This window comes from Chamaea fasciata, unplaced genomic scaffold, assembly GCF_029207755.1.
Source record: "Chamaea fasciata isolate MVZ Bird 193981 ecotype frontalis unplaced genomic scaffold, bChaFas1.0.hap1 SCAF_15, whole genome shotgun sequence".
NCBI classification, from domain to species: Eukaryota; Metazoa; Chordata; class Aves; order Passeriformes; family Sylviidae; genus Chamaea; species Chamaea fasciata.
Window position 1 is genome coordinate 6167030 of NW_027094100.1, and position 27210 is coordinate 6194239.

General features: G+C 41.4%; 1 protein-coding gene across 1 annotated transcript in view; it reads right to left on the bottom strand.

The window, feature by feature from the left end:
- The window catches only part of FSTL4 (follistatin like 4), a 212119-nt gene that overhangs the window by 89931 nt on the left and 94978 nt on the right, over window positions 1-27210 (bottom strand). Inside the window, exons 5-6 of the mRNA XM_066196935.1 lie at window positions 11984-12174; window positions 8460-8580 (exon numbers count right to left, since the gene is read on the bottom strand). Coding sequence (XP_066053032.1) covers window positions 8460-8580; window positions 11984-12174 — 312 coding nt within the window. The remainder of the gene's footprint in view (window positions 1-8459; window positions 8581-11983; window positions 12175-27210) is intronic.

Sequence of the window (27210 nt, forward strand, 5' to 3'; positions counted from 1 at the left end):
ATGGCCAGGAACAAGGAAAGCAGGTAAGAACTACCAAGAAGAAACCAGATGAGGTCACTAATCCTGGGAAGAGGGTCAGTAAGTGACAAAACACACAACAGCAGCATGGTCCCTGCCTGAATGTTGAGGAAAGTAATATGGGAGGGGAAGGGTAATAAAGGAAGTTTTACAGTCTGCACCTATTCTGATGGGACTGAGGCTGTGCTAGGCAATTTTTTTTGATATATCATGGAACATTTTTGGTCTTAAAAGCTATGAATCTGCTCAACCAGTGGAAGAAAAGACAAAGAAAATGTAAATGGAAAAGCAATTCAAAGCATCCATGGGATGCTCATAAAAGCAGAGAGACCATTCACAGTGGCTCTCCTCAGATGAAGGCAGATTTTGAAAGGAAAATAAAATTCTAGCAATAACCCACTTGGAAATATAAGGAGAGAAAACAAGAAAGAACAGGAAAACTGCAGCTGAAATGTTCTGGACTGTATGTAATAAAACAAGGTCTGGCTCAGGATCCTACTGTATCATGCCTCTGAATTCATGTAAACTCTCAGGCATTGTAACTGTAATTTTGTCCATGTTTAAGAAAAAAGTCATTTTTGCTTCATGAAAACATTGCATTTGCTTCCAAAATTCCTCAGAAAGACAGAATATGACTAAAAAGTTAAAAAAAAAATAAACCCAAAAAACCACAAAGTTTGGGTCCAGTTTTCATTCAGAAATGGCCATTGGTTTTGCAAGACAAGAAGGAAGACACAGGAACTCCTGCAGTTCTTCATTCCTAGCTCATAGAAAATGAAAATTATACTTTTTAGACCCCTAAATACATGACTTGAAGGTGCACAGAACCATAGAACCATTTAGGTTGGAAAAACCCCCTAAAATCATTAAGCCCAACTGTTACCCCAGCACTGCCAAGGCTACCACCGAACCATGTCCCCAAGTGCCACATCTACACATTTGTTTAATGGTTGATGGTGACTCAATGTGTCTAGGAGTGTCAGCCATTCTATGATTTCACCAATATTTTTATTTGCTCTTCACTGACATAATTTTGTGTTTGCAAGTAACCCCAAAATACTATTATTTGCACATGTGAAACTGCTTCAGTGAACACTGCTGGCACAGATCAAATAATTTTTTGAGAAATGGTATTTGCCTGGTTTATACGCTGGTGAGTCACTCATAAATACTTATAAATATTTAAATATTCTAGTCCTGCAAGAGTGTGAGTAGACATTTGATATGGTTTGTACTACATCACCTCTGAAGCACATGGCAATTTCTTGCATTTAAAACCAAGATTAACAAATCAATGCACCCTGAAAAACATTTTAAGATCAACAGTACATTGTCTTCTAGTGAGTTTTCTTTGCAATTTGTAGACAATAGATTTCCAATAACAGCCTGTAATTAAATCACTTTCTCTTGTTCGGTAATTGCATATTAAGACTGTTGACATTTTACAGATGGTGTCTTTGGAAATGAGAGATATGACCAAGGGGAAAATGGCTTTAAATGAAAGATCCTGGGTTTAGATTAGATATTAGGAAGAAATTCTTTCCTGTGAGCAGGGTGAGGCCCTGGCACAGGTTGCCCAGAGAAGCTGTGGATGCCCCATCCCTGGAAATACTCAAGGTTGCATGGGGCTTGGAGCAACCTGGTCTAGTGGAAGGTGTCCCCATGGCAGGGGGTTAGGACAAGGTGAGGTTAAGGTCCCTCCCAACCCAAACCATTCTGTGCTGCCCCATTGGAAAAAATACTGGAGTTTGGCAACTGACTGTGTGGGTTCTGACGTGGAAACAGTCAAAGCAGTGTCAGGCACCCTCCCTGGCTTTCCACGAAAAAATCTGGTCCCTGTTCTTGACACCAAACCCCAATCATTCTAACCACATCTACGTTTACCATTAATTCTGCTAAAATTTTATTTGAGGAGGTTCTCTTAATTGAAGTCATAATGCCAAAATCTATAAAGTGGGGAGAGTACATATCTTAGCAGCAGTCCTGATTAAATGAATTAATGTCTGATCTGAACATGGAAACATTTCTCTTTTTAGCCCAAGGCAAAACCATGTCCCTCTCTCCACTGGCAAACATCCATCCACATGTAACATAATTATTCTTGATCTGAGCACTTTAACTTTTTCTCTGGAACCACGTTTTAGCTTTTGAAGCCTTTTTGTTTAGATTAAACTTGTCCTTCTTGCTGCAAATTAATTCAGATTTTTTTTCTTCTTCTGAGAAGACACCTTTTGCTTTGTTCAAAATGCAGCAAAACAATTGAGACTACACAACAAACCTGGTTCTGACAGCTGTTTTGTGGAACTGTAAACAATGCAGGGCACTTTCCTGGAGCCCTGAGATATATTTTAGACTTGAAGTGCAAAAGGTTTTCACAATGAGAAGAGCTTTAAAAGAGAGACAGAAAAAGAAATCAACTTTTTTGCTTGGCAGAATGTGTTTCTTTGATACCAAGGGAAGAAAAAAAGAAGAAAAAGAAGAATATCCAAGCAAGAAAAATTTTCACATTCAAGAAACAGCTGCCCAGTAAAATGCAGTACAGATAAACTCACTGTGATATTCCCAACTGAGGTATCCTACCAGACAAAAATTACATTTCATGGTGCACCAGGATCATTACTAGTGCTCAAGCCAAGCATCTTACACTGCATTTATGAGCAAGGTAAGGAGTTAGGTGCTTCTGAAAATGATCTGAAGTCAAAACATATTAGAGCAGGGAGATCTCAGGAGCTGATCAAAGGCATCTCCATCCTCAAGCACATGCCTGGAGCTCAGCCCTGCCCACTCACAAGACTCTGGGCACTCTCCCCTGTGCGGAGCTGCCGTGTGTGCCTCCAACACACACCAGCTCCATCCTCAAAATGCCTGAAAAACCCAGCAAGGTGTCATGGCTCAGCTGTGGGAATGCTGGTGACAAAGTGCTGTTGCAGTGACTTGGGTGCTTGTTGGGTTTTTCCGTCCACCCTGTTCAGCCACTTGGCACTTCCTGCAGGAATCAAGCTGAACTGTTTTCAATTTCTGCTTTTTCCATTGATTTTTAAAATCTTTTTAGTTTTGTTTCTGCTATAAGATTGCATTATTAAATGAGTATTAATATACTAATAAAATATCAATATACTAATATAACAATATACTAATATTAATATACTAACACAATGATATTATTACACTAATATAATTATAATAGTAACAGTAAATAATAACAAAAATATTACTACTACTACTAAATGCCCAGTAAGCTGCCTTCATCTTCAGTAACATATCTGCACACCATTCCTCAAGGCAATCAAGAATGGGCTGCTTCGGCCAACTAAAGAATGGAAAGCTCATTTCTTTCCTGAGTATCTCCTCTAACACCACATCAAACCAAAAGCAGAGGTCTCTCCCCTGCTTGCTCAGCTGTGTTTGAAGTTGGGAGATCACATCACTCACAGCAGAAGCAATCAATGCTGGTAAGCTAATGAATTATTTCCAAGTTTGTACCAATATCTGCAGCAACATAAAAGAAAAATCACATACCAGGGAGATGACAGCAGGAGAGGCAGAGCATGGGGCACAAACTGTCAATATTTCAGGACTGTGATTTGATTCTGTAGATAACTGTTGCTACAACATTGCTTAAGAAAACACCGCAAGCAAAACATTTTATCTCACAATATACTTGTCCAATATAATTATCTGGGCTTGGCCAATCCAGTTGGAAGGAAACACCAACAAATATCTGACCGTAGGTGCTGTGCCATCAAGAAGAGCTTAATGAATTTGTGAATGAACACTTCATCTAAATGTGGATTTTACAGGTGCAATTGCTGCTGGAACAGCTGGCTTGCCACATGTATGTGGAGTGCATACATACACACACACCCACACAGAGATAGCAAATAGGGGGATTTGTTTTCCTCAAACAGTATTTATTTACCATATCACCTTGTTGATTATATAGAGTTGGATATGCTGATATATCTACCAAGAACAGATACCCTGCTGAAAGCACTTCTTCCTCACTGAACATCTTCCTATCCCACTTGATCCCATAATCCCCATTCTATGTTTCATTCATAGAGCTTTGCTTTTTCCCAGTCAGGACCAATCCCCACAGTATTTTGACAATTAAAAGCACTGCCCTAAAGTAGTTTCTAGTGAATCAGAAACATGCACAACTCAAAAATAAATCTGTCTTATACTCCACACTTCTAATGAGCCTCTGGAGGATGGTGGAGGAGTCAGGGATGGATTGCTCCCTTCTCCACACCACATGGCTGTGGCAAATACAACTCCTGAAGATTTTAGGATCCCTGCAGTAAATCTGGAGCCAGTCCAACACTGCTTCTCTGCACTGGCAGTGATTTACCTGACACCCATGCCAGACTAGGCTCTCAATTAATTTTTTCACCCAGTTCATTCAAATTCACTCTGGTCCCCCATTCCCTGGTGGTGCTGGGAGAGCCCCAGGCGCCAAGGCTGGCACCATCCACCCTCCCTGGCTGTTATCCAGCATTACCCTGATTCACTTTTTATGCTGAAAGTGTATGTATCTCATTCTCATATTTCTTCCTTTTGTTTTTTGGTTAATATTAAGGACATATTAAAAAGGGAAAATTTGACCTAAAGCAGAATCAGGAAGGACTGAAAAACATTGTCTTATACTCCTTAACTAGAGTTAAGAGAAGAGCACATTATTCCTGCAGCTGCTGCTGCATTCATTCCTGCATGAAAAATGTCCCTACTTGTGTTCTTTAGATAGCAATATATCCATAGATGACATGCCGCTCATCTTACAGAAACAGCAATTTTCTGTCTACATGTAACTTATATGCAATAGACCATGGCAAATAATGACTGGACTGAAAAATAACAATTCAGTGTTTTTCTTTCAAACTTCCTTTGTAGGTTGTTTTGGTCCAGCTATGACATCAGGAAAGTACTTTAATGGGCCATGATCTAGAATTTAAGGTGATTTTATTGGTTGGTTTAATAACTCCTTATTAGCTAAACAATGTTGACAGGATAAAGGCATTTTGATGGAATGCATCTTTTCCCTCTCCCTCAATTATCTGTATTACAAATTGACCTGTCCATATTGATGATGATGATGATACAGATCTAGAAGATTACACAGAGTTTTTTTCTTAGTTGGGCTTTCACATCTGCCAACGTGCCACTTGCCCATTAGGGAAGACAAGAGGAATGCTAGAAGTGTTGTGCCTCATTCTAATGACCTCCAGTCAGATACACTGCCAGAAGTGATATCCAAAACCACCTATCTGAGCATTCTTAAATGTATGACTCAGCTGGGTGATGTGCTTGCCAACTCACCAGCCCATCTCCATGCTGATTAATTAGATGCATGCACTGCTTCAGCTCTTATGACAACTAAGCCTTTCATTTATTAGTCATGTATTGAATCTTTGTGACAACTTAAAGAAAAGACAACAGACAAATAATCTTTCTAGTACTCTATTTTTGGCATGTGAATAATCTCAAGATCAATCCTATCAAAAATTATTTTTTAAATTATGGTTCTGAGACTCCTTATCTAATAAAAATTTATTAATGAGGAATTAGAAGACACCTACAAGTGGTTCTTACCAGAGATACCAGGAGAGAGTTTCATCTGTCTCATGCACTACTTGTGTATGATTAAGGCAATTTGAAGAGTTGACACTTTAACCCTGTGTTAACAGGTATCTCCAGTCATCCTCATAGATGCAAGAAAACTCTTAACAGTTCTATTCTTGGGATTAAGGAACAAAAGAACTTTCAGAAAGTCAGAAGAAAGATGGTGGGTTTAGACGGAAAGCCTCTATTTCTGTCCATAATCCAAAACTGTGCATTAAAATGTGTATGAAAGCTATTAGCATGGAGTAGAAGTTATGATTAAAAACAGCACCTATTAGATGTAGTGCTTGTACTGGTAAAAACACATCTCAGAAAATGTAAGACTCTGGATTTCTCTCATCCATGCACTTCTCATTTATTTACAGATGATCCACATGATGGGGAAGAAAAATAACCTTTGAGTCCCTGAGGGTCTTAGAGAGAGAGGATGGGCCAAGGAAAAGCAAGAGACACACCTGGAGTTAGAGAAAGGTCCATTTTGTGGCTCTGTGAGTCACAACTAGGCCACAAGACTCTCTAAAATGAAATGCAACTTCCAACGCAGCACAAGAATGTCAAATTGGGAAGCTCTTCGCATTATAAAGGTCATTTTCAAACCTTTCCAACACTGCAACACTCCACCAGAGTACAGGGCACCAAAACAGATGTGACAGAGTTTCCAAGAGGATAAATTAGATTGAGACTTTCTGATGTCACTGAATTCTGGTAATTATGTTACTCAGCTTGCTCAGCAGCCGTGCCCATTTCTTGCCGCCAGCCTGTGGCAGCCACAATTCATGGCTTGGGTGAACTTCAAGCAACAAAATGATCTCTCTAATAGGCAAAATTTGGGGAAATGTGCAGGATGCTGTGCCTTTAAATTACTGCTGCAAGCCAAATTCTGACTCATAACAAAGCAGAAATCTTATAAACAAAATTTTCATAAACCAAAGTGTGCCCTTAAGTGTTTAAGGTAGTTTTGAGATTTTTTTTTTCCTACATCATTTAATAAAGTAAAGGGAAAAAATATACTTCAACCAGCACTAAATTTGTTTCCAGGTTCCCCAAAATTTCAAAAGTTGCAAGCAATAACCTTGGTTTTAAATTAAAACCTGGTGAGCCATTACCTGCTCTTGATAAAAGTCGGGATTCTGGGAAAACTGAAAATGGAGTTTGGTTTTCAGCTTCAGACAGTGAGCAATTCTGTTCAGATACAAAATTCCTTTGACAAATAGTCATTGTTACACCTTCTGTTTTTTTACGATAGTTTTGCAGTTTATCAATACTATCACTATCAATTGGTTAATATTTTGTACTTGTCTTATTTTCATTGCCTACTTAAAATTCACTGAACCAAAACCCACAGAAATAATTCTTGGAATTTAGGTTTAAGTTGATGTGACTTTGAGAACCCATTGATCCACATATACTCCCAAATAACTGTGTGTCAAGCCTTTATAGCTGGGTTAATACACGTTATGCCTTCTTAATGTATGAATTTTTATGTTTTACTGTATATCTGCTGTGTTGAATTAAATGCATGTGTGGTTCAAAGAGGTCCATGGTGACAGCTGGGGCTAATCTTAAAGCACTTTAAACAGCTTTCCAATATTTAAAGGTGGCCTATAGGAGAGCTAAAAAGGAAGTTTTGACAAGTATGATAGGACAAGGGAGAATGGCTTCAAACTACAGAGCACATGGCTAGATTGGATATTTTATGAAGAAATTCTTCCCTGTAGGGAAGGTGAGGCCCTGGCACAGGTTGTCCAGAGAAGCTGTGGCTGCCCCATCCCTGGAAGTGTTCAAAGCCAGCTTGGATGGGACATGGAGTGACCTGGTCTAGTGCCAAGTGTCCTTGTCCATGGCAGGGGGATAGAACTTGATAATCTTTAAGGTCCCTTCCAACCCAAACCATTATGTGATTATTATCTAATTTTTTATTTTTTTTTTTACGAAAAGCTGTAAATCAAGAAAACAGACATTACTCTCTTCAGAAAAGAATCCTGCTTAAGAGGTAACCAGCTTGTTATTGGCCCTTTCCTTGCACTCAGGGGAGTCAATGGTTGAATCCCGCTACAGTTTTAGCCACAAGGTCTTAATCACACCCAAGTTCTCTGTAGCTCACTATCCTGATTACTGAATAATCTTGCCCATTTCCCCTTTTCTTTAGTATCCCAAAAGAATGGGCAACAATAAAACTTTCTATCACCCAGACAAAGGAGATGGTGTGGGCCTTTTCCAAGGAAGGACTTCAACAAATGATTAACTTAAAGCAAGAACACAAATTTATGAAGATAAATAGGATAACAGAAGTATTTATTATATCCCACTGTTTAAGTAGCTTTATGATCCCCAGATCCTTGCACAGGATGCTGAGATTTATATCATGATTGCACACTCTAATACACTCATTAACATAGAAACAAAATGTAGAAAACATAATTCCCAGAAAAAATATTCAGTAAACACCTTCCCCACAGCAATCTAAGTCATATTACCACAGGACCTTTGGACAGGTTTCAATCTTGTTTCTTTAGGGTCAATCAAACCACAGATTCAGGTCTACAGACCTTGGCCAGGCCACCATCTCTCCCTTGCCAGCAACAAGAAGCACAACAAAACACAGAAGAAAACAATACACTTGACACACCTGTACCAACCTCCTGCTTAATGCTCACGCTGTCGAGCACAGACACCTTTGGAAATAAGCCTTCAAAAGTGTTTTCATGGCATTAAAGACAAGAAAGGGATCATCTTCACTGAGCGCGTCTAGGAAGACAAGAGTGCCCTCACAGATATTCACGTGCTCCAAACACCCAGAACAGACCAAACCAGGGACTCACGGAAGGCTGTGTAGAGCTCCTGCAGGGTCAAGCGCCCGTCGTTATTGTAATCATCAAACTGGAGAAGGTCTTCAAGTGTACAACCCAGTAAATCATCTCCCAGGTCCTCCTTCTTCATTAGCTGTAGCAAAGAGAACAGGTAACCTTACACGGAAGGTAATGCTACACACTGCTGGCCTCGCTCACCTGGCAGATTTTCCATGAAATTACCTTTGGACACATAGATAGATAGATAGATAGATAGATTATCATATATATCATTACATATTTGCTTTCTATCAGGATATTCACATTCCTGCAGCACTTCATGGGCCATTGACTGAAGAGCCCCTTCCTTTACCAGCAGGACAGAAATGCATTTTCATTTTGAAAATGGATTGAAAATGGAATGAAAAATAAATATTCAACAGAGAAAAAGGAAAGTCTGTTTTTCCTTTCTCCTCTGTAAGTAAGGACAAAATTGTATTCCCTGATATAAGAACTAGAGCAGGCAACAGTGGATGGTGTACCCAACACTGATGTGCTTTTCCAACCCCTGACAGTTTGCTTTAGTTTTTTCAACATTTCATTTGGGTTCTCTGAATTTATTGTAGAACACGAAGAAAACTGCTGAACTGTTGCATCTTCCAGACAGGAAAGCTTTTTCCTGTAGGCCAGGGTCTCTTTGATTTACTATTCTAGTCTTGACCCATTATGTTGAAGCAATTTAAAGTAATAATGCTAAAAAAAATGACCCTTCACCTAGCAAGTAAAAAATATTCAATAAAAGTGAGATCAACCATAACTTCCAAGATCAATCCTCTAAAGACGGAAATTTCCCTCTGTCTACCCTTTGTATAGAAAATTGATTAACTTTTCATAAGACTGACAAGTTTTTACTAGTCCTTTTGATTTAACGTCAGGGAAAAAAAAAAACAGTGGAAAACACTTCAGCTGTGACACACTTAGTAGACCTATGAATCTGACTTTAAAGCACATTAAATATTTAAATGGAAATAACATTACAATTACCACCGTTGTTAATAGCCTTATATATCCATGGTTGCAAAACCACATGGGAATTTCACTGTTGGGCCCAGAGGGAAAACATTGGATAGGGTCTACCAGCAGACAGGAGGCAAACCAGCTCTACACAGAAGGGGATGGGCCATCTGTTGCGATTGTTTCGCTCAAAGTAGTTCTGTTGTGGAGAACAAATGGGTGCTGCATCAATGAAGGACCATCCCGTCTGGAGAGACTCTCCTTTGGGGTGAATCCCACTGCAATGAGCTTCCTAAAGATCCACCTCCAGGTCTTAAAAATCACTTTTTACTGCAGCAGTGCAAGTTACCTGCCTTGAGTTTTTGCTTGCAGACAAGGTTATAGCGCTCAAGAGACTATTTTTTCTTTTAAATAAAACAAAGGATAGGCATAGCACCAGCTCATCCAGCAGTCAGAGGGAACAAGATCTCACTGCATCACGTTCAGCTCAGCTTCCTCTACCCATGGGCAATGAAATTCCCCTCTTTGGGGGAAATTTAAAGTTGCAGAGAGCTTCAAAATAGGCAGGTAATGCCAATCAATCACCAGTCTACCTAAGAAAGAGGTAAGAATAGTTCTGTTAAGACTATGACCTGGGTAATTAAAAATTGCTCATTACCTAAAAAAAAGTCCCTTGAAACCTGGGTGGATAAACCGGTGTTGTAAGAACACATAAAAATCATCTTGTTACAGAAAAAAACAAAGAACTGTCATGTTACAAATAAACTGTGAATCCTGCTGCTGTGAGAGCCCAGAGCTGCCCCACAGATGTGTCCCCAGCCTGGCTGGGACTCAGGCAAGGGGCCCAAGACCAGAGCCACTCAGCTCAGGATTAAAAGCACTCATGGCTTATCTAAATTGTGTATTAACAGGCATCATTTTGTCTTTTGAGAGGTGATCCCACTGTCAACTCAGACATGCTGGTGGCCAGATTGTGTGGAGAATTGTGTAGGTGAGAGGGCTCCTGGCTGAGGCTGAACTTTTTCTGGTCCATCAAACTGTAGTGGGCTCCAGATGTTCAGGCACATTTACTGGTTTTGATAATAGTGAGAAGAATTAAAATAAGAGTAGCCAATGTCAGTGCTTGCACCTGTGAGAGAGACCTGGGCTCCAGGCACATCTGCAAACAAAGCCCAGCAGAACTCTGAGGCAGACCTTACAACACTGTCTGTGCTCCTTTGCAGTAACAAGCGCTTGCAGGCTGCCAAACCTTTATTTCCATGAGAGTTTTAAAATCCCAATAAAATAAGTTTCATGTACAAAGGGCAAAAAAATTGGAGAGTAGAACAGACACTTAGATGCCACTATGTAAAAGCTGGCTTTGAATTCAGATAAAAGTGTTTTCTCATGGCTACGATGTCTTTATGAAAAAATCATTGCCCTCAGAGGAAATATTGCATATATTCATAGCACCGAGATCTAAGGGAATTTACACTGACACTTTGCATTGTGTGGAAAGGATCAAGCATCCTGTCAACAGCCTGAGGACTAGAATGCAGCACAAACTGTCCTGGAGAGGAGTGAGCTCAGGGAGGAGCAGGCTCGTGGCTCTGTGTTCACTGGGAAGTAAGAGCGCAGAGGAGACACTCAAGGGTGAATTTACCCTGAACAACCCGGTCTAGTGGCAGGTGTCCCTGCCCATGGCAGGGGCTGGAATGCAATAAGCTTTGAGGTCCCTTCCCACCCAAACCATTTCATAATTCTATGAAGGAACAGCTTTGGAAACTGGAATAGGTCCCAGATAGGACTGGCTTCCAAAGGGCTCTTAAAAGGCATTGGCTTCTAATTCTTCTCATGGATGACATAATGGAATGGAAAAGACATTTTACAGGCCTATTTTCCCAGGTCTGGATGTGCAAAGAGCAAGTTGAGGACACAGAGTACCCAGATCGAGTGCCCGGGATGGCTGTTCGGTTCACTTTACCGATGAGATTAATTCCAACAGCACAGCAGGCCTGAAATTAGAAATACCAGGTTTTTCAAGTTCTTACCTTTTCTATCAATTTCTGCTAATCAACATTTCAGCATCTGCCCAGGGATTTTAGGACAATAAATCTGTTGAAAAACATTCCAACTTACGCTGTTACATTACCCTATACTAAGGCACAGGCCAGAAGACAGGGAGAAGAATTGAGAGATTTCCTCCTAACTTACATGCGCCTAAAAAACCTAAATTAATTCTCCCCAATCCGGTTAACTGGAAATACTTAGAAGATGTCAGTTAGCAGAGCAAGGATTATTATCTATTTTGAGGAGCACGGATGGGGCTGGAAAACTGCCATGTTTTTTGTTTGGAGATGAGCTTCAAATGTTTGAGACAACACTGACTCCTGGGAGATGCAGAGAGAGACTCCTTGACTGTGTTAGATTTTCCTCCTTTACCTGCTGCTGACTGGACAGGTACAAATGACCATTCCCACCTGAGTGCTGCTGTGTTACATTCAATTCACACTTCGGATGAAAATCCACTTCATAACTCCATTTTCACCGAACGATAAACCCACCTGAGCCAGTTCAGAGCTGCTGAGGTGCCCATCACTGTTCAGATCCAGATGCTTGAACAGCTCTTCAATGAGGAATCGTTTCTGGGCTGTTGTGTCCCTGGCCAGGCTGCTGGGCGGGCTCTGCCGCCGAGCCTGCAGGTCCAGCAGGATGCTCTTCAGCCGGCTGTAGTCTGCCATGGTGCAGCTGTCACCTGAGAGAGGAGACACCGTTACTGGACCATGTGCATTTACCTTGATCTTTTCAAAGGACTGAGGTCCTAAAGGGAAAAATTAGGCACATATGTGAGCACATTCAGCTCCACTCGGCTCTGCACTTGAGGAGCTCCTGCAGTCGTTACCTTTTGTAATAGTTGGCAGATTGTCTAAACCCTGCTGTCGGGGATACTCTTCAGCATGTTACCTTCCAGATTTTATAGGGCTTCAGTTAAGGAGTTCCACACTCAGTTTTGTGACTCCCAGAAATATTAAATTGGCTCTATGCTTTTCTGTATGAATAAATACATCTAATAAAGTAAAAAAATAAACCTGGGTAAGCTGATGTTGAGGAAGTTCCCCTAATCTAAATGGTACCTCAGAGTGTCACCCTATGTCAAACATGGGGCTGATCTTAAGGAATCCTTAGAGGCAGCCTGGGGTGGCAGAAGGCCAGAGGAAGGACAGTGAGGAGAGCAGAGTCGTGGGGAGCCCCTGCAGCTGTGGGGTCACTAGTCCCTGCTCTCATCACCCTGCTGCAGGCTGAAATAAACACTGTCCTTCCCCTGAGCAAGGAAAAAGGTTATTATCAGGGAAAAGTCCTCAAGCCACTGTCCCTGAAGTGACTCTGGCTTGGCTGAAGAAATCAGATTGAACCCTCCTGACCCTGAAAGCTGTGTCTGCAGCATCCAGCTCTCCCACAGCTCTTCTCCTCCTCAAGGAACTGCCCAAAGTGGTATAAGATATTATGACCATTTTCTGCTTATCTGTTGTCTGGCAGAGCTCAGCAGAATGAGAAATGGCAACTGTCTTTTTGTGCAAATCTGTTTGCTTTAGTGCAGAGCACAGTGGCTGGTGCCTTACAGGAGCCTCGGAGCAGACCCTGGGGCACCCTCAGGCTTCAGCTGTCCCACACTCTGTGGTTATCAACCATACCCCACCAACAGCATCAACACCTTCAGCTGTTCCCTTCAGATGTCCTTATGTCTGTATTGTAATTTTCCTATAATGTAAATAGACTTACTCTCTGCAATACTGGTTTTAAAACAAACTTTTTCTTTTAAATCCCATCACTGATCATGTTGGATTAAATTTAAGATTTAATCTTAAAACTAAGAGAACATGGTCCCACCTCAGTTTAAGGTACAATACCCTTGTAGATCAGCTCCCCAAAGACTCTAAACATTATTCCTATGAAAAATAACAGAATACTCTGGCACAGTGACAACTAATGTTCCTGTCCTTTTCTTGCTGAGCTGCGACATTTTGGACCTCTTGGTCCCACTCCAACCAAAACCCAATTAAAATTCCAGGTGGGAGGCATTTCTCTGATAGCAAACCCATCTACTGTCAAGTTTTTTTTCACCCTTCATATTCTGTGCTCACAACTTCAAAAGCATCATGACTTGAGAAGGTGAGAGAGGACACAGAGGCTGAACATGTGCTCACCAGTCAGGTCAGTACCCTCCTGCTACATGAACAAGAACTGCAAGACAAAGCTTATTTCCTACCCTGAACTCAGTCCCATGTAGTTTGGAGAGTTTCTTGCTGCTCAGGGAAAAGGTTTAAGCAGCTGATAAATTTTTCCTTCCCTCTAAATAACCTCCAAAAAGCACTGGGTCCCACTTGGGATCACTCTTGTTTTACAGAAAAAACAAGGCTATCCAGCTACTATTAGCTGTCTTTATTATTCTTGACTTCTTTATTCCCAGCCATGTCATTTGACGGTTTGTGAAAGCAGTATGATTTTTTTTTCATTCAATCACCAGCTTATTTAAGAGAAAACCTGATTACTGTATCCATTTAATTAAGCTATTCTGTTGTAAATACTGTTTTAGCTACTGCAATTTTTTCTCAGAGCTGGAATTTTATTTTCAGTCAAAAGTTAATCCCAGAAATGTATCTAGGGCTAATGAGGATAGGGAAAGCGATTTAATTTTCTTCCACTTCTGTTTCTGCTTTGTGGTTTCCATTAGTGAGCACCAGCACAGCTACAGGCAATGCACATGGTGACACCTGCGTGGGCTGACCCACTTACATTGTGCTCCCCACAAGGACATGCCAAAGCAGTTCTTCCTTTTTGCCCTCCAGAAGTCTTGTTTTCAGCAGCTGGGACTTCTTTTTCCAGATATTTGCTGCTACGTGGGCAAGGCTTTCTCAGCCTTCCTCCTTCAAGGCCAGCACTAACCCATGTCCCCAGGTGTCACAGCTACATGGGGTTTTTTCCCCACTTGCAGGGCTGAGGACTCCACCACGATCCTGGGCAGGATGGAGTCAATACTTTCAGTGAAGAATTTTTTCCTAATACTCAACCTAAGCCTCCCCTGGTACAAGCTGAAGTCATTTCATCTCATCCTGTCATTTACTACTTGGAAGAAGAGATCGACTCTCTCTTGGCTACAACTTTCTTTCAAGTAGTTTTAGAGAAACCTGTTATAGAGAATGAGAAAGTCTCCCTGTGCCCCCTTTTCTCAGGCTGAACGCCCCACTTCCCTCAAGTATGGTGGGAGCCAGGAGACAGTAATCTCTTTTCACTGAATTACAACCCTCCTGGATTCTTCCACGCTCAGAAAACAAAGCCACCACAAAACTTCTTTTCTTGAAAACTACACGATGATCTGGGCTGCAAGCCAGCCCAAGGTAAATGTGCCCATTTGAGGGGTCACAGCCATGCTGCAGCTTCCAGGCAAGTGTGGTGGGGACTAAGAGTGAAATAAAGCAAAGCACAGAAGGACAGAGCTGGTGACAGCCACTGGCAGCAATTCCCAAATCCTGCTATAAACTCATAATGCATTTTTCCCCATCACACTGATGCTATGTTCAGGGTCATGGATCCAGCAGACTCCCATCCTGCACAGCAGGGTGAGGCCAGTCCATGGTGAACACATCAAAGAAAACCAGCAGTAAGAAAATTGTGTCTCTTATTTAAAAAATAAGTCCAGTTTCACATGTTGCTAACATATGCCGCAGACAGAAAGTCAAGAAGGTGCTTCTGGCCCCTGTCAAGTCTGGCCCAAAATTTCATTACCTTCACTTCCTGCTGGAGAAAATCACACTCTCCAGCTCTGCTGGAAGTGGATCCCAAGCCTCTCTCCGCAGTGTGGATGTGACAGACTGCATAAGTCTAACACCTTTGCACATTTTTCCTGACATCCCAGACATCTGAGGGCTGCAGTGATGCAGAAGCAGTTGGGCAGAGCCCAGCAGTGCTGAGCTGTTTAGCAGCACACAAGAAGTAACTGCAATAGAGTTCTGTCCCAGGGTGTGAGTTTGATAATTTGTTCCTTTGACTGAACTAAAAGATTGATAGAAAAATTCCCTACAACTGTAATATATAAATGCATGTAAGTATATATGTATAATTTATATATTTACTGTAGTGGAAGAACAGAGGGAAAACTTCTCCAGGTCAGTTGAGTACTCTGACCTGAAACTGTAACTTTATACTAAGTCTGGCCAAAATGTTGACTCACAACACTTTGGGATATCTGAGCTGATGTGCTGCTGCACAACCCAGACCTAATGCTATTTATTTCAAACAAAATATGGCACATCAGTAACCAGACATGGATGCTGAGCATCCTTGCCTGCTCAGCCAGGTTACAGAAGAGACATATTCAGGCCGCTCAAAATATCTGGAAAGTCAATACCAAAGACAGCGAGATTCTTCTGCAGCAAAGATCCTTCCCCTCATTTACCAGGCATTATTATTTCATCTTTTTACCTAAATTCCTTAGAGACTGCTGACACTGAGCTAGTTTATAGGTCTTGGAGAGCAAAGCTCTATATTTCCTCTCCTTCCCTCTCGCCCTCTCCTGCTGTCCTGACATCTGTAATCTTCTTACACTGTGCCAAGGATCTACCAGCTTTATCTACTAAATACTGTCTCTTTAGGCTTCTGCCACCTCTTGTTCTGTACTGCCAGGTATTACAAACATGACTTTTGAGCAAAAAAAAAAGTCAGAAAAGTTGTCTGTGTGCCCTCTCACTCATCCCCACTCTCCTCTCTCTCTGCTGACTGCCACCAGCAGTTTCCTTTACAACACAAGCTCTTCATTATGAGTTTATCTCATATCAGGCTGCTCTCCTTGGCAGGTCTTGCTAACGGATGTCTCTCAGCTTGGTTTCCTTGTTAGAGCTTCCCAGGGACTTGGATTCTGCTCACAATTGCAACCTGTATTGGGAGGTTTAGGCTGGATGTTAGCAAAAGGTTCTTCCCCCAGAGGGTGGTTGGTCACTGCAACAGGGAATGGTCACAGCACCAGCCTGACAGAACCCAAGGAGCATTTGGACACTGCTCTCAGGCACATGGTAGGATTTCTGGGGTTATCCTGTGCAGGGCCAGGAGCTAGAGTTGATGACCCTTGTGGGTTCCTTCAAACTCAGGATTTTCTGATTCTATGATTTTAGCTGACCCTCACTGCTCTTCGGAGATGGGTTTTAAAGCATTCCTGCCCTTCCCTGTTTCTAAAAATCAGAAATGCCATCACATGTATTCCAGGTTCCTGTGTGGTACTGCCAGCTGACCCTCTGTGTGTACTCATGTACCATCCCCACCACACAGCCGGGGAGCCAACATACACAGAGACACCCACACAAATTCTGGATGAGCTAAAACTGCTATTCTGTCATGCCCTAAACTCATTCTTCAATTCTAGTCCATTATTTCCCTCTTCATGCTGGGGAAGATCTCCAAAGAAACAAATCCTTCTTGCCAGTTTAGAGCATTTTCAAGCCCAGTGAAGCCTGGAACTGTTTGAATTTAAAAAAAAAAAAATAAATAAAAAAAAAAAAAATGGGAAAGAAAAACAGTAAGACAGAAGAAAAGTAAAAGAAAAATCCAGCAGATGAAGGTCTGATTGTTAAAATGCTAAAATGTGGCAAATAACTGTCAAATTTACATGCTCTGCTCACTCCAAGCAATGCGGCTTCTTGTTTTGCAGCAGCAACTTAATTCATCCTGTTTAGCACCTCTGCATGCTTTGGCAGATAAAATATTGATCAGCCTGCCAAGAAACACAGAATGCCATTATGTTTTTATGTCAGAACTCAGTAATGATCTACATTTATCAAGAGCATCCTCCCTGTGAAAGGTCAGTGGTGAATGTGGCTAAATTGTGATGACAGATCATTAATCCAGCTCCCTCAATAATTGCCCTCTTTAAAAATTTTACTCCTGGTTTCTGTGAATTGCTGCAGGTTTTTACACTTGGATCCCACAGCAATCTTCAACCCAGTTCTGACTAAATGCAGGTAACACAGGAACAGCAAGGCTGGAGATGAAAGTGTCCTTCAAAGGAATGCAGGGTACAAAATAAAATAAAATGAGGAAGTGAAGAGCTTGCTTTGATGGGGAAACTAATCTCCCAGTGAAATATTACCGTGCAAGGTGCCTTACAATACAATGATTACTCAAAATGTCAGTACTTCTTTAAATTTCAAAAATGATCTGATAACACCTACAGAGCACCAATCTCTGAGACCTTGGTGTGCAGATCACCTGACAGCAGCTGTGAGCCTGAACACACACAGAAGTCTTTAGAGGATTTGAGTCCCACTGATTCCTGAGCTATTTTTCAGCAAAACTACACGGGCTGCAAGAATGGCAGGTGGCACCTGCACTCTGCCTAAAATCCGTGAGAGAAGCTGTGCAGCCTTTAGCATCCAGGCTAAATATCAGAGCGTCTGATTATCAAGAAACACACAAGAAGGCATACAAAGAGATTCCAACTTCGTGTGACCCTTCAAAAACTCTCCAGAAGTTTCCCCTGAGTGGCATCTCCCCACAGCTGGAGCACAGGTACCCAGTCCATATGCTCTCAGATCTGGGCTCCAGCCCTTGAAAATCTGCAGCTGTGCTGCCAGTCCCAACACAGGATTAGACTCAGTGTGTTATCACTCAGTGCAGGTGAGATAGGACATAACAACCCAGTGTCCCACAGAGAGCTGCCAGCCCCATTTGGCTCCTGGATGCCACCATCACCTGCCTGCAATCCACCCATCACAGCAGGACAGTCCTGCCGCTCACTGTCCCCACGGGGGAGGATGATAACAACCCAGCACAAACGACCCACCACTGAAGGGGGAACTCCAGTGGCACTAATTTTCTAGGCAACCCTTCAGCACCACCGTATGTGGTAATAAAGAGCAGTTTGGAGCAGGCTGAAGAGTGTCATTTCTAAGGCAGGAGGCAACAGAGGTGTCATTTTATTTGGCAGTTCCTCTTAGACCATGCTGACTATTTTCAGCTGTTCCTATGGCAGTTTTCAAGTTCCAGGAAGAAATTCAGTGCAGGAGAAGAGAGCACTAAGATTTGTTTTCTCATCTGTATCTATAGGGCAAAAAAGATATCGTTACTGAAAGTAACATTTCTAGACAAAATTAAAGGGGTTGGAGAAAAGCTCTGTTTTCAAAAAAGCCCTTTCATTGTGTTTCACTGAGGCTTTATCTGGCACTGTTAGATCAGAAAACGACTAAACTAAAACATTATGAATTTATTTCTGAGTGTGGCTCCTTAATTCTTGTGCCATTTTTAGCAAAATTCCCCATCTGCACCAGCCCGTTTTCCTACGTACAAAATGAAAGTGTTGCCTGAAGAGTGCAAATGTGGTCCCAAAAGATCAGACTGCTGAACCTGAGTGAGACATTATGTGAACTCTTTACCCCAATGATCTGTTGCCTTACGGCCTGTTTGACTCAGCAGAGTAAGTTTACATGGGGACAGGAAAATTAAAGATGACTTCAGTTCTTCAGGGGTCTCCTTGCAAATCCCCATTCTGCTACGCAATTATTTTATCTGTCTCTTTCTATCTATCTTCCTCTTCCTTTGCTTGTTTCCACACATGCATGGAGAGTTTGGCTGGACTTTCGTTCCAATTTTCCTGTGTGGTAGGAAAGAAGAAAATAACTCCTTTTCTCAACAATTTACATGAACAAACTCCTTGAGCAAGTTCAGCTGCACGAGAAGAACATCAAGAAACCTTAATGGAACTGCCGATTTCTTCCAATTTAGAGATACCTGTGAGTTTTGAATCTTCCCAACTCTGATTTTCATAGGCTGTAAATACTACAGGCTGGATATTAGGAAAAAATTCTCCATTGAAAGAGTGGTTAAACCTTGGAACAGGCTGCTCAGGAAAGAAAAAGAGTCCTCATCCCTGAAAGAGTTCAAAAAATGAGCAGATGCAGCACTTTGCAATGGGATAGTGGTGATAGGGATATTTGGTTGAAGGTTGAACTTCATGGTCTTGGAGGTCTTTTCAAACTTTAATGATTCCACGATTCTATACAAGGCCTGAGCAAACCGATTTAGGAGGAAGAGAAATTAACCCAAAACTTAATATATAAAAATCTGCGATAACAACCATTTAACTTCTGATCATTCAGAGAAAGCATCCTATAAAACACCAGGCTGTGTTCTGCAGCAATTACACTGCAGTGTTCCTGTAACACCTGATAATAACACAGGGAGCGTTCTGCTGTCTCCAAACATCACTGAAGACCATCTCTGTGCACAGAGGAAGCCACACACCACAGATGTGACATTTAGGCAACGCTGCTAATTACATCCTGTTCCCTCACAGCATTGCCTGCCCGCCTCCTTTACACACAGCCAAGCTCCTCAAAGGCTGAGTACCTGTTTTATTCCTGATTTGAATTTACAGGTTAAGCGAAAACTCTGGTGAAGTTCCTGCTAAGAAGAGCAGATGTTTAACATCATGCAAATGAACATCCTTTCAGCCTCTGCTGAAAAAATTCAATTAACAATAAAAATCCAAACTAACTTGCTTATCTTAGGGATGTGTTTCAGCTAATAAGATGTACATTTATCAGGTATCCATATATAATTTAGCAGCAACTGGGAGCTCACCAAATTTATCACAGAAATGGAATGGAATACATGCCATGAAGTAGATACTATTAAACAACAGACATTTACAACCTGGAAGAGTTAAAGCTTGCCTCAGTGTATATTTGTTTCAATATTTCATTTTATTACAAGAAAAAGCACCCATCTATTACTCTGTGAGTTTTAAAAATATATTAAAAACTTACAGCATGAGAATATTAATTCCCAGTTCTATAAACAAAAACTCTATTCCTACCTTAAACAATTACCTTCCAAACTGCATAAAGCTAAATGAATCGTATGCCTCAGCCCCAAATGCACAGAAAGAGATGGATGAATTTTCAGCCTTTCTTGGGAAGCCCAAGAATTACAACTTGGTTTGCCAAGTCCAAAGGCAAGTTCTAGATTTGTGTCCTGCCTGGAAGGGAGCAGGAGCAGCCCCAGGGAGGAAGGCTGGAGGAAGCCTGCAGGTGGGAAAACACATGATAAACGTAATTTATCAAGTGCCTATCACCACCTAGGCAGTGTGCCACAGATTTATAGATTTTTTTAAAGCCAAGAGGGATTATGTGCACACTCTGACCTCCTGCACCAAGTTCAACAAGATTTTCCCTGCAGCAGCTCCATAATTTGTTTGCTCTATAGCACACCACCCAGGAAGGCTTCCAGCTCTAATTTAAACATCTAAGAGCAATTTTTCAAATGATTACTTAGTCTCAGTGGGCAAACATATTTTATTTTGAATTTGTTTAGCTTCAATTTCCATTCACTAAATTTTGTTACATATATCTGGTACATCAAACTGTAAGTCTTATAATTCCAAATGTCCCCTTCCCAGGTCCATTCTGCTGTTGTGCTCATCTCATGTTATACCTGTCCTCTCTGAGGAGCTGTGGGATACAATGGCTAAGGCAGCTCACATTCTGAGTGAATGGGTTTTCCCTCTTTTCTGGAAATTTTATCCTTCCATGGTTGGCAACAAAATGACTGTGGCCATGTTTGCAAGAACCTTTGGTTTCTAGTCAGCAGTGGGTGGCTTTTCCAAAATGCAGCACTCACCTCCTGAGCTGGCTCAGACCCTCCCTGCATCACTACAAGGTGATACTGCACTGCCCACAAAGATCCCAAACACATTCCCAAGCCAGAGATTTCTAGATGATTTGGTGGCTGATTGCTCTCATTCCACCAGGACATCTCTCCCAAAGATCCACTCAGATAGCATTCCCAAAAACAATTTAGCGTAAAGAAGATGTACCTGACAGCAATGCCTGGGCTGGGAAAGCACAAAAGCAAACAAGGCTATTCTGATTATATTTGCTTCCTGCTGAGTATTAGCTGCTATTTTTGTGTTAAAAAAATTAAAAACTATTGTCAAACCAGAGGGAAGAAACAAAGTCATGAACATCAATGCAGATGAAAGAATACCACGTAGTCAAGGCAAACAGCTCATAACTCCTGTATCCCTTGTCTCAACTATTAGATGAGTGTAAATATAACAGAAATCCTGAGAGAATTATGCATGAGTCCTATACTGAAAACTGTCTGTTCCTAATGATTAATTTACTCAAAACACAGCCCACTATGCTATAAATCTATTACTTCACACAGAGATGTGATCCTACACACACAGTCTCTCACACTCAACTCTCTGTGACTGCTGTGTACTCTCTCTAAACTATATTTTGTTTTCAGATCGTATTGTTCTGCTTTTTAAAAGCTATTAGGCTAAATTAGTGATGCTGCATCACAAGGTGCAGACAAGGGAGGAAGGGAGCAGGAGAGGAAAATGTCCCTTATACAGGTCTTTTAACAGTAACAACAAAATTAGCTTAAGAATGTCTAATTACTTAAGATCCCATCCCAAAACAAATAGCACAATGAATTGTTTCAGTGATTGAGAAACACTGAAAGAACCTGGAAAGACAGTGAAGTTTTTATAAAGGGTAAGAAAGAGAAGAAAATAAGAGAGGTGACTGGGCAGGTGCAAGGTGAGTGCTGGGGATTCTCAATCAAACCCATAAGGGATACTGTGTAATACTGCTTTTCAATATGGAAAACAAAACAAAACAAAAAAATCAACAGAAAAGTAAAAAGATCTATTTGTAAAAAGACACACTCCCAGATAGTAATAGCTGAGCAGCACTCCTGAAAACAGGGGTGTTCTCTATAAAACCGGACTTGAATTTCTGTTTCATCACTTCAGCAAATCAAAGGTAATTAAAGGTAAACCTACTGTGTATGACTGACATCTCCATTTGTGTGACTTGTACTTCCTGGGGTCAAATCCTCCAGCCCAGAGCCCTGATGCTGTGTGTGCTGCTCCATGGCAGCACAATGGGACTCTCCAGGAAACTCCACACTCAGTCTGTACAGAGTGGTAAAACTAAACACTCTGCTTTTAGCAAGAATTAACTAGATGGTATTCATTTTACATATTTCCTTGTGCTTTTGCTGTAAGGATGGTTGGATGCCAGGTTTCTTTCCATGGGCTGACCCTTTGGGTAGTGGCAGGAAGGCTCTGATCAGCATGGTTGCATGGTGATGGGCTATGAAGGAGTATTTGGGGGACAGCTGTAGGTCAGCAGGGAATTTTGGGGTGTTGGGAGCAGTCTGTACAAATCTACAGACTTCTCCCTGTCCATGTCTGTCCAATCCATTTAAAGGCTCTGAGATAAGGCTCTGTGCTTTCAGAGAGCCCCTGGCATGGGTTTAAAGCCTCAAGTGCTGCCATAACACAGACAGCAGAATAAACACGGCGCAACAGATCTGCTGGGACTCTTCTATCTGTACACACAGCAGCATCAGATGCTGGGTCAGTGATGGATTACAGCCTCAATACAGAAGCAGCAAAAGCAGGAGATGGACAAGAAGTTAAGGGTTATCATCCTTGGCTTGATGCATATGCCCATAGACAAGGGAAAACCCAAACCAAATACATCAAGAAGAGGAGTTGTTTGAAAGCCAGTAATATCTTTTGCAGTGCATTTGCTGTAAGCACCAGTTTACACCCGATGCTGTGTTTTAGCTTAATTCTTTGCACCTGAGATCGCTACCTCTAAATGAAGGGAAATAACCTTTCAGACCATTAATGTTTGGGGAGTGCAGCTTTGTTAACATCAAAGCCAAACCTTCTTGAGTGATTTGCAGGAGAGAAATGAATAAATAAGGTCCTTCTAGCCATTCAAAGCCCCTGAGACCATGTTTGACAAAACCACCTGTCATCATGAACTGGAAGAGTTAATTACTGTACGGTGATGATTAGCTTCACTCACTCTTCACTTCAGCAGGTATGTGACAAAGAGTCTTGGTCCATCAGTCTGAGTGTGCAGGAAGCCAGGCCTGACTATCACCGTAGTCAACACTTATCCCTCATTTCTACACGGAAAATGTCTTCACTACTTTAATGCAGGCACTCCTTAATTTAAAGTAACCAAAGCAAATAGGCTTTTGTTAGCTAAACAGGACATTTGCACATTGTGCCTGCTTCAGTTGGTGATACTACACAAGATGCAGTTTGACATTTTACAAACATCTACCTTATTCCTATTAGAGAAAGCAAAATTGTCTGGATTCCTCTGGGAAGTAACCAATGCTCACTTTTTTATGGCTGACTGGTACATCTATCAAACACTTCTAGATAGCAAATGTGTTATTTGGAAGCTTTAATAAACGTTAAAATCCTCCAGCAATAATGTAAATTTTGCTGATTCTGTTCTGCTCCGAAACACCTTTCCAAACAATTCACTGGCTCTGCTGTCAGAAGGAATGCTTCACTATCACTCAGTGCTTGGGATTTCATGAATCTGACTCCCTGCTATTTTTCATTTTTAATGTCCGGTGTCTTATCTGTGTGAAGTATGCACAGGAAAAGTGGCCAGCAATGTGTATTACAAAGCTACCGTGCACCATCCTCGCTGATGGATGCAGTCAAGAACATTTTTTCTTTTTCTTGGGTATTTCTGTGCACAGGTTTTCTCTTATACATTCTTGGAGACACTTTTCCTTCTATCACAAGACCACAGGATCTGCCACAGTACAGCTTCATCCTCTATCACAGAGTTTTTAAAGTAATTCTGAGCCCACTGCCTATGGTTACCTGTTCTCTCAAGACCATCCCTACTCAGAGAGTGTGCGATGTACAACGGGGAGAGAGAGCAGAGGGTATGTTCACACAAAGGCAAGTAGTTCTCATGACATTTTCAATCCAAAAGCAAGAGGAAAATACCATAATTCTCCTAAGACTGTGTGTCCTTCCACATCCTCAAAGGCATTCAGAGAAATATCTGCAAAACACTGCTGATACACAGCACCTTGCACTTGAACTGTGGAGTCTCCCATATCCTCTTGCTAAGCACTAAAGGACAACACATGTAATTACAGTAAGCAGGAGTATTTATTATTGTTAAGGATGTGTGTAATGGTCTGATAACGATGTGCTGTGCCTGTTGTTCAGATGTCATTAGGAGACCTCTCAGGCATCTCATTAGTAGACCGTAACATACACCCTAAAGGGCGTTACTGCAATTATAAAATGTTAACTTCTGAAGAGGAAAACATGCACAAGGGACAGAAAGTACTTCTAATGGGGAAAGAAAGCATTAAAAAAGAGTAAGAAACTTCACACAGAAAAGTCTTAAATTAGTCCAGAAACAACAGATTAAAGGGAAACATTTACAACATGCACATGTAGACATGACAGTCTACCTACTCCTCCAGAATTTAATGAGGTAAAAAATACTCCATTTAGCAGATATAAAGGTTTGCAAAAGAACAGCTGGATTTTTGTTATTATAATCACACACATACATAGTATCATACACATATGGCACTCCAGAAACCAATACAGTCTTCCATTATCGAGAATGAAATTGTGCCACCTAATGACACAATGGCCCAGCTATGTAAAGTGATAAACACAAATCTTTCCATGTGACAAACAGTGCAGATGAGGACTCCAATGCCTGTTGCACCAACCTGCCCAATCAACCAGAGCATTCAACTCAACCTCTGAATACACTTTGACCTGTCTATAAAGGCAGCTGCAGCATTTTCTTTGAGGGCTCCAACAGAGAGAAAAACACAAATCCATCTACCCTAACTTCCCATTTACACCACAAACCTACATCACTGCTTCTTGTCCTCTGCCTTTGGAGCCCAGGCAACAGAAACAAGATTTGTATTTCTGCTCTAAATCCATGTTATGAACAGCAAATACAGCAGATCAAGAAACGGAATGAATAAATAAAAGCTCACCAATGCTATAGGCTGAATTTTGGGGATGAATTCCTCTCCGTTTTTTTTTTTTTTTTTTTTTTTTTTTTTTTTTTTTTTTTTCCTGGGATTTTTTTTTTTTAATATTTTCTCTTAAGCACTATAATGATGGATGATGAATAGGACAGTTATCTGAGCACTGGAAGTGCTTTGCTACTGACAATTCGAATAACCTTTCTGTGGTTCAGGGTACCAATTCTAAAGCAGATCCGCTGGAGGCCTGTCAAGATAACAATATCCCCACACCAACTGTTGGCAGTGGGATTTTTCATTATATATGTCACTAAAGTACAGATGGAAGCTTCTTACCACAGAAATAAGGGGATGAAAACATGTTTTTCCTGGAGATTTTCAGCACTGAGAGTGCCATATTCCAGGGTAAAGCATGACTGACAAATCACTGTGTTTTGATCCATGAGAGCACTAAATTGAGAAGGAATTAGCAGTTTAAGAGCTGGGATGAAGGGAGCAATAGCCCCAAGGGAGCTGCCTGCCCAGGCACAGCACAGCAGGCACTGGCACTTCTGTCCCTGTCTTGCAGGGCTTCAGCTCATGTTCTGCCTCAACAGGCTACCTCCAGACCTCCCTAAAGAAAGGGGCTACCCAAATTTCCATCTCTCATATGGGTGAGAAATGCCTCCCCCATGGCAATACATCCCCAGCATCAGAGAGGTTTTGGGGGTTAGAAAAGAAAGAGGGAAGAAGAGGAAAGCACATCTCTAGATTCTCCCAAAGGAAGGAGTTTAAGCCATTTACAGAAGAGTCTTCAAAACATTTTCCATCTTAACCTCTTCGTACCCAAACAGCACTGCAGCACACCTTTAACTATGAATTTGTTTCACATCCCAGGAAACATTTTCATTTCATTCTCTACTCCACATTCATACCACTCAGTATTTATTTCAAACGCATTAAGTATAACACAAGTGACAAATTCAAACAATGCATCCTTTGGCTCCCAGAGCCCTGATGAAATGACACGGCTTCGTGCTCTTATGCTCACAGTAACCCAAAAGTGTCACAAGGGTTTGGGCTTTTTCCCAACTTACAGCCATTGCCACAAATCCCACCTAGCTGTGTCCAAACAGCACAGGACCCAAATGAAACTCAGAGCCCTGGAGAGGATAAAACTCTGAAGTTTATTAACAGTGGAGATTAAAATTCAATATTGCAGCAGAGCAAGTTGTTATAATGCTGCACAGCTTTAGCTGTTCTTTGCTCAAAGAAGCAGTTAGATAACAGTAAGTAGAATTCAACACAGTTTTATTGACATAAATTCTATTTGTTGAGGGCTCTGAAGGAAGAATTGATGCTTACACCTTGCACTTCCAGAAACTGGGTACCCAAAGTGATTTTCTTTCTTTTTCAGGAGACTAATGCAGCTCAACCTGCAGCACGAGGCACGAATAAGTCACTGCATTGCTGAGCGCCTGTGCTGGCATTACAATGAGAGCAAAGGTCTGGATACCAAGTGCTCTGAGGAAGTCATGCAGTGAAATTTTATGTAAGGAAGCCCTTCCCTCATGGCAGGCTCTGTAAGATAATAAGGCTTGTTGATAACATGCTGGTTTTCTCAGTGAAAACCTTCCCGTATCCTTGGGGTCTCTTGGTAACACACCCTGCAAAGCCTCAATGATAATGAGAATCAAATCAGTTCACACATGGTCTTGCACAAATGGTCTTTAGCACCACATAGAAAACGAGTGAAAGTTCCTTCTCTGGAGGGCGAGCCAAGGAATTTAATGCTGGGCCAGTCCCTCAGTCATGTCAGGTCTTTCTCATAACCATATGGTTTTGTGATGTACAAACTAAGATGTATCATTCTAGGTTTCTTTCACTAAGCTGCCTGAAACATGACAAAAGTAAAAATAAGAATCAATGTTCAAGCTTTAATTAAAATTTAGCCAAACCACAT